Source organism: Zerene cesonia, chromosome 7 (assembly GCF_012273895.1).
Source record: "Zerene cesonia ecotype Mississippi chromosome 7, Zerene_cesonia_1.1, whole genome shotgun sequence".
NCBI lineage: Eukaryota > Metazoa > Arthropoda > Insecta > Lepidoptera > Pieridae > Zerene > Zerene cesonia.
In genome coordinates this window covers 1,859,622-1,868,416 of record NC_052108.1, presented here as the reverse complement: position 1 = coordinate 1,868,416, position 8,795 = coordinate 1,859,622, and the positions used below count along the sequence as shown (strand labels likewise).

Sequence of the window (8,795 nt, the reverse complement as noted above, 5' to 3'; positions counted from 1 at the left end):
ACATAGTGTTCAATTAGGTACTTAATATAAGTAATTTCATTTCATATAATCGCATTAATTACATGAAATAAAAATTTTCACTTTTTTGATTCACCCATGAAGAGTAATTAAAATTCAGATTATGATTTTGTAAAAAATACAGCCCAGCGGTACATTTCTACTACGCGCCGAGCGGTACCTTCACCCGCGTATGTCCGTATCCCGTAGGAATATCGGGATAAAAAGTTGCATATATGTTGTTCCAGATGTCCAGCAGTCTACGTACCAAATTTCATTGCGATCGGTTCAGCACTTTTTGCGTGAAAGAGTAACAAACACACACATCCTTACAAATTTTCGCATTTATAATATTAGTAGGATAGAATAGGATTTATTAAACTTCGTAATAAAACATATTAATGAATATCAATTATTGATACCATAAATAAACATAATAACTAAGTAAATATATAATAAATACACAGACAGCAAACCCCAACTCCCCAATTGTCAATCTTGCATCAGTTCAAGGATTTCCCTAACTCTATAATAATAACTAACTTTTATCCGCGACTTTGCATGAGTCAAATTCGAAGTAAACCCTTTTTCTATGTTATTATACATATTATAAATCTTCTACATGAATCACTCTATCTATGAAAAAAACCCCATCAAAATCTGTTGTATAATTCTAAACATGTAAGTATACAGACACACAGATGGCGGAAAGTGACTTTATTATATATTATGTAGTGATAAGAAAATTTTGGATGTAGGTTATCCTCTTTTTTAATTTTTTTACATCCCTTGTTAAAAGTTCTAAGACTCCTTTGCTTTACCCTTAATGTCCTGTATTATAAATTCGAAAATAACTATGTCTTTTCTTCACGTCTAAACCACTGACCTGATATAGATAAAACTTCGTGCATATAGTTTGAGACCCGACAAGGATAATTCTATCCAGGAAATCACACGGAAACGGCGACTGTACGGGTTAAATCTTTCACTTACACGGGCGAATCCACGGGCGGAAAACTATCATATGTATGGCGGGACAAAACCAAACGAACCGAATTAAATAACATGCGATTATAATTTTTACAAAATAACAAAAATTTAACCGACTTTAACAACTCAGAAGCAAAAATAAATCAATATAATTACTATAATCACTGCCCTCACATCTATTTCAATTCGCTACCAACCAAGACAAGTACATAGGTATCTAGTACAGGTAGTCTAGGACAGTAGATAGGTACCTAGTCAGTTACTACATCATACAACGTAATATCTAATCTATAGCTGGTAAAGACGCACCGTCGCTACAAATAACCGGTTTTATCCGCACTAAAACCGGAAATATTTGGCCGAATAGATTATAACAAACCAAGAAGTGATAACTAACGAAGTGCATCCTCTAGGTTTTATTGGGTAAAACATGATTTACTCTTAACAATAACAACTTTTTAGCTGGTAGCGAATTTTCTATGGAAGCATAGTGTTTTTTTATGTCACAGTCGGCAATGGAATTGGTGGGACGCCTGATGGTAAGCGCTACCACCGCCCATGAACATTTGGAGAGGCATAAGGTCCATTGCAGACCTTACGCCTCTACAAATGAATTGCCGACTTTAAATTGGGAAGGGAAGAAGAAAGGATAATATAAGGAATATAGGAAAGAACTGGGAAGGGGAAGGAAAAGGATATGGGTCTCCGGCTTCCCCACTCACCAAACGAAATACAGCAGAATGCTATTTCACGCCGGTTTTCTGTGGGGGTGTGGTACTTTCCCGGTGCGAGCTGGCCCAATTCGTATCGAAGCGTGCTCGATCCCACATACAATTGTTATAGAGTAAATCTATGTTATTTATATTTTTAAGTATAATATTACTTACTTGTGTTTATTTTTCTACATAACTTAAAATTTAAGTTATGTAGAAAACAAAACAATAAGTATGAAGAAATCTGTCTCAGTAAATTAGAATTTTTGGATAGTTTTATCTCTCAATTTTATTACTAATTTAATGTTAATTATTTTATTTATTTTTTCATCATCATCAAAGAAAGGACAAGCAATATATTAATATAACACCAATACACACAATTCCAGCTTAGCTGATTTTCAGCTTAATCAATATCCAATCAGAGGCGTGGTAATTTCCGGTGTGACGTTCCAACGGATGTCCAATCCATCCCCTCGTTTGCCGGCTAAATTAGTTAAGTGTATAGGAATTTAAAATTGAAATCAAAATACTGGTGTTCTCTTATAATTATATAGGACTGATTCTAAATTTGAATAATATTGTCAGAACGAAGTATGAAATTTAAACGCCATCACAGACTATAAATAAAAAACGACAAATAGAACGCTATATGACAGTTTCTATATTTGAAAAAAGGGGGGAATGTGATGATGAAAGAGGGGTCAACTGATCGTGACGTCCATGATATATTTTCTCTAATTATGGTACATTTCGATATTTATTATTATTGTACCTATTCGATCTTATATTAAGATGTCATTACTGAGGTTGCGGTCTATTCTCTCCGGCAGAGAGGTAACTGAGAGTAAATTTAGTTTTATATTTAGAAATATTGCAATACGTTTATTTATATAAGACCATTATATTAATATTTTATTCACTTTACAATAAAATTGTCTTATTGTTTTTATTAATATGTTTATTTTACTAGATTTATCAGTTACATTACCTCTTTGGACTACTTTAATGCTTTCCGTGTTGTTTAATTATGTCTATTTTTTATATTTCCTGGTCATGGCCACAGATAACATAATACTATACTAGTCATGGCCAACGGAACTTTACTATGAGTGGCCGTGATCTATGAATATTTATTTAAATCATATTTATGTTAATGATGGTCTAACTTTCGGCCCGGTGGTAACCACCTGCAGAAGTTATAGATGATTAGTTGACTGAATTATTCAGATGTTATTTATAACTTATATGAAACACGTGGCTTTTATTTACGAGCTGTTAATACTTATTAAAATAACGTTTCCAATGACCAAGGAGGTTCTTATGTAGACTAGTTTTTTTTTGCTTTTTTATGGTTATATTTAACTCCTTGGGTTTTCAACCAATACGCGTGTTTTTTTTTGTAATAGGAAATTGTTTTCATTCTGTCCCATTTTAGAATTTGCAGAAGTATCTCCCCACAGGATGAACAAATTTATAGAAAATTGTGATCAGTTAGTTCCAGGATATATTTTGCATAAAAGTCAACAAAGAGCTTTGAAAATTCTGATAAAATATTTACCTTATATGCTAGACATACGCTCATACAAAAAAAAATCATTCAAAGAATAAAAACTAAACATTTTCATGCAATATTCTCTTGTCTTTTATGCGATATGTGAAATTATAGCGAGCATAGTAAAATAAAATTACCCAATATCGTAAAAACCCATAGCATGTCTATGGTCAGATATTTACCATAGTAAAATTTGTTTGTCGGAAATTCAATTAATTAGCAAAGCCGCACCTAATGTCATATAAGATATTAAGGTCTCTATCTTTTGCGACTATAAATCGCATAGACTTAATCTTACTCAAAAATATGTAATGTCTTTTCAATAGTATTAATTTAAAACTTAAAAGGTAAAACGCTTGTCTAATCGCTAATCGCATGAACTATTGGACCTGAACTATTAAAAAAATGTGGAAGAAATCCTAATACAATCATTCAATGTAATAATATAAGAGAATTTATGTCAGACATTTTTACAAATATTAAAGAAAAGACAATTGTGTGGCAGTACCTAGTGTTTTAAAAGAAATTTCTCTCAATTCGTCCCATTTTATTATCTGGTAAACTCTACCTCCCTCCGCTCTGTTATAAAAGCTAAGTTAAAGACCTTTCATTAAAGTTCTAAGTTACCTTTAAAGTGCATGATGAACATGCTACATCGCAATCATAAAACGTCTGAAATTTATAGAAGCTGTTCTGTTTTACACAACTTAAATTTAGAACATTCCAATTACGAAATCAACAGAACTCTTCACAAACGGACGCCCAAAAATCGTCCCACAGTCGCTCAATGCCGTTCTCCCTTAGGACGAAGGCAGTTATCTAATTATTTCCAGCGAGGTAACATGTCCACGCCGGAGCCTTTGATGCGAGGTTAGCGATAATTCTACAGCTATTTCTATGAACGGGAAATGACTGGGGAATAATTGCATTAGCTGCGATTGCTTCGCTGAGAAAATATGTTTATTATTTTATGAGACCGCGAAATGTTTTGTAATAACGCTGTGTTGTTGACTGTTTTAACGTTTAGGTGAGGTTTTGTCTCCTCTAAATATGTAGATAGGTGTATAAATTTCTCTGAAAAAGTAATGGTTGAAATGTGATTTATACTCAATATTAGGGGCATTTATTGTCATTTAAATATTTAGTTGGGTATGTCCGTTTATAGACAATATTTTATTCTTAGACCATAGTAATACTTGCTGACATATTTATGTAATATAATTTTTAGAACTAACTATAAGTTACCATCATCTATAGTATTAAATTATCTGTGCAACTTATTTAAAATCATCTCATGCAGATAAATACATTCAAATACGCCAGGTGTCCGCTGGATGCCCCAAAACAATTAACAATAGTACCTACTATTTTATCAGAACAATTTCTTCACTGACCCTATTACGATAAAAAAATTAAGCCTTCACAGCACACAATATGATTCTTATGTTATACGCAATAAGATTGAAATTCACTGCATTTATAATGAATGGCCCGCCAATGTTTGTCCAAATTACGATAGCCATTGTGGTCATGACCCTTTAAGTACACTGCCATCTATTGACAATTCTGCATAATAATGAGTTTAAGAACAAAGAGGTTGCCAGGTAAACAGCTGCTCAGAGATTTAATTCTGAATTTGAATTTTTTATCGGACAAAATGCTTGACCTTGCTAAGGGTAGGATTGCGTAACAACTAAGGTGTGTTGGCCAGGTGATAAAAACAACTGGTGTGTCGTTGAAGCTGTATATTTTTATAATTATTAGTTATTTACATGCCAGTTATAATTTACGCGTTATTTGCATCCATCACGCAAGTTTTTTTTTTCGTATTCGTCACTACTAGCTTAGGTAAGTTATTGTTAAACTGACGACACATAATTGGAAAATATAATAATAATAGTATACTTTATACTATACTAGTTGCGCTCCGCGGTTTCACCCGCGTAAGTCCGTATCCCATAGGAATATCGGGATAAAAAGTTGCCTATATGTTATTCCGGTTGTCCAGCTATCTACGTACCAAATTTTAATACAATCGGTTCAAGAGTTTTTGCGTGAAAGAGTAACAAACACACACATCCTTACAAACTTTCGCATTTATAATATTAGTAGGATAGGATAGTAGGACTAGCATTAGGATAACTCTTAAATAATTTAAAACAGTTATAGCTAACGAGCAGTAATGCATTTCGGAGACCAGTGTAGGTACATATTACCTTGCTGTATACAAATAGTGCTATTAAATATCGTATTTTCTTCAGTTCATGAAAATTATTTACGACTGGACGCTCCGGCTCTTCTAGGTTATCTTGATTCCTTTTTTATCCCACGGTAGCATGTCATAATCATCATCAGCCCATATATATTCCCACTGCTGGGACACAGGCCTCCTATGAGGTAGCATGTAATCAGGATAAAAAGTATCCTTTCATCCAAGTCAGCTCATACCCTGTATATGTATCAAATTTCACCAAAATCCGTTCAGTAGTTTCAGCGTGATTAACGGACAAACATCGAAACAAATAAACTTTCACACTTATAATATTAGTGTGATTTATGGGAAACTACCTTACAAATCAACTTATTATATCGTTTTCTGGGAAACTGCATGGAAAAGTATTTGAAATTTTTAAAGATACTATTACAGTGATATTTATCAAGAACTTATATTTGCTGGTACTATGTAGCCAACCCAAACATTATTCTGAGGGAAACTATATTAGGAAATTAAGGATTTTTACCACAGTACAGAGTGACTTAAACACAGAGTACTTTTAATGTGGGAGTCGAGCACATTATATATTATTATATAGGAGAATAAGAAATTACTACACTCTCACAGAAGATCACGGTGAAGTAGTACATAGCATATAAATGCTTCTCAACAGTAGTTGCTGCGTTGCGTTCCGTACGATGAGTGGGGGAGCCTTTTATTTTTATTTATTTATTTATTACTCTTTAACATAAATTGTACAAGAAACTTAAAAATATATACATATATTAATAACCATTAAGTTACCCATTACCTTTACTCACCCTGCCCAGTTCAATCCTTTCTTCCGGCTCTTTAAACAATAAATCTATACTATAATTTTCTTTTTAAATAGGAAATCATTTTGAATTTATAAGAAAATATCTTTGCACATACACAGACAAACAAAAAAAACTAAGCTTTCATGGGGTGTATAAAAATCCATAGTGTATAGCAATTACTCTTTTAAAAATATTTAATGTACAGGAATGGTCAGTATAGTGATTTCTGTTTTATTTTATGTGATAGAAGAGATCAATTTAATACAACTGTTTATAGCGCCATCTAGCAGTTACACAGTTAACCACTATAATATAGATATGATTCTATGCTATAATGCAGATCTTAGTTTGCAAAATTGATAAGAGATGGCGCGTAATTAAAACCCTCCGAACGTTTGATAATAACATATATGTGATCGAACTTACCAAGCCATCTCCCTTTATGAGTTTTATTTATATTTTACATGAACCAGTATATTATTCCTTAGTCAAAGGGTTTGAATGCTTATAGAAGGTTAAAATGAAATATAAGGTCGATTCAATCAATTTATTTGTCCACAAAATCTTATATCTTTATAACACTTTCAGCATTCATTTCTTTCATTTTGGACAGTACGAAATCGTTTTCCTTTAATAACCCCTGTTTGCCCAAATAATACGGGTATTTATTATCTGTATTCAGATAAAATATCCCTTCCTTACTTTTATCACAATTCAAGCCCAGCACATTAGTAATCCTTGGTTGTCTTTCATAGCAATTTTTCTCCCTCGCTGATTGCACAGAATCGCACTGTAATCCAATGAAGGAGTTGGGATTCCTTAAAGCGGCTATCCATACGAAATACGACCTTATATGGCTGCATATAACGTTGCAAAAGGTCCACAGCACATCGCCTGGTTGGTATTCACCACCATTAACGTAGAAATTGACATGTCCCACTGGCGCAGCCATTCCGTATCCATCTATATTTGTGGCAACTATTTCGACAAAATCAGCGTCACTTTTATCAATTCTTTCCTCTGGTCCCAAGTTTCGAAAACAAGGGCCAGCTGGGTCTAACCCTGTAAGTCTAGATACAGAAAGTCCTTTAAGCTTTCTGTAGTGCTTGGCTATGAAGCTGGCTGTCTGACCGCCTAGACTGAGACCTACAATTTCTAGCTTTTTGGGATCTAGACCGTACTCCGTCAGTTCCGCTAGCATTTTTGCTGTATTCTTGCCAACAGCTCGCATGAAACGGGCAGCCCTGAAACATAAATTATATTATTAATTTGAATACCAATTCAAATACGTACAACCATCTTTATTTATTAGAATAGATACTGTCACATTTTGTTAAGTATCTATGTATTTTTAAAGACACAGACATTTATTTAAAAACTCTTAGATAACTTACAATGACTTTTATTATTATTTATTCATTAGTCCGTTTATTATATTAGTTACTTATTATAAGTTCTACGTCAAGATTTATCCAGCATCGCCTAACAAGAATATCTTAATCTAAAATTTATTTGCCTGTATAGTTTTGATACTTAAATAGTTTCTGCATAAAAATACAGATGGCGCTATGTTCCGTTCACGATTATTTTAGAAATAAATATATTACGATGAATACGCAATAAAAATAATTAAACAAATTGAGCAAATATATATTTTGTAACCAGTTACCTTGTACATAATATAAAAAATACGATAGTTTGTAAAAATGTATGGATGTTTTCTACTCTTTTACGCGAAAATCACAAAGGATTATGATAATACTTGGCAATTATACATTTTAACGCAAAAACCACTGGACCGATTTCAAAAAATCCTTCACAATGGTGAAGGAATTTTTTCGTTTAATTATATATAAAATTAAAGCGTTATAATGATAACTATGCAACTTCACTGAGTGTCACAGGCTATATATGTACCACGGGTGAAGCTGGGGCGAACAGCTAATCTATAAATCCCTAACAATTATAAGTACGACCGTGGAGGTCATATGGAGGTATGATTATTTAGAATTAGTCGTCCATTACCTTAAACAACTATATAGTTGTTACTCTAAGTGATACATTTAATGAATATTAAGTGCATGTATCTGTTTTGTAATCGTTTGATTTTCTTTTTACGCTACCCAACACATTTGCAATACAAAAATGATGAAATTTCAAGAATTTATTTGAGTTTTTATCGACTTTTAGTCACTTTTTAAATGTTATTTGAATACAAACAATTGAGTGTTATTTATTTTTAAAATCATAACTAAAATGCAGTTCAATGAAGAGGTAACAATAAAGTTTAAATTTAATTTAATTGTTGTTAAAATTATATTGAATAAGTTAGTTAATCACTCTCTTATAAAATGGAAATTAGTTAAATCACAACTTTTAATAAAATTGTACGTGCGTTCATTCACGAAAACAGGCCTACCCATTAAATATGTCAAAGTCAAAGTCAAAGTCAAAATTATTTATTTCGATTTAAACCCCCAAGGGGCACTTACGAACGTCAATACAAC

General features: G+C 32.6%; 1 protein-coding gene across 1 annotated transcript in view; it reads right to left on the bottom strand.

Annotated features, from left to right (window-relative positions):
* Positions 1–6,821: 6,821 nt before the first annotated feature.
* The window catches only part of LOC119828253 (lipase member H-B-like), a 6,436-nt gene continuing 4,462 nt past the window's right edge, over positions 6,822–8,795 (bottom strand). The window contains exon 3 of the mRNA XM_038350360.1: positions 6,822–7,532. Within this exon, the coding sequence (XP_038206288.1) occupies positions 6,854–7,532 (679 nt within the window). The 3' untranslated portion in view covers positions 6,822–6,853. The remainder of the gene's footprint in view (positions 7,533–8,795) is intronic.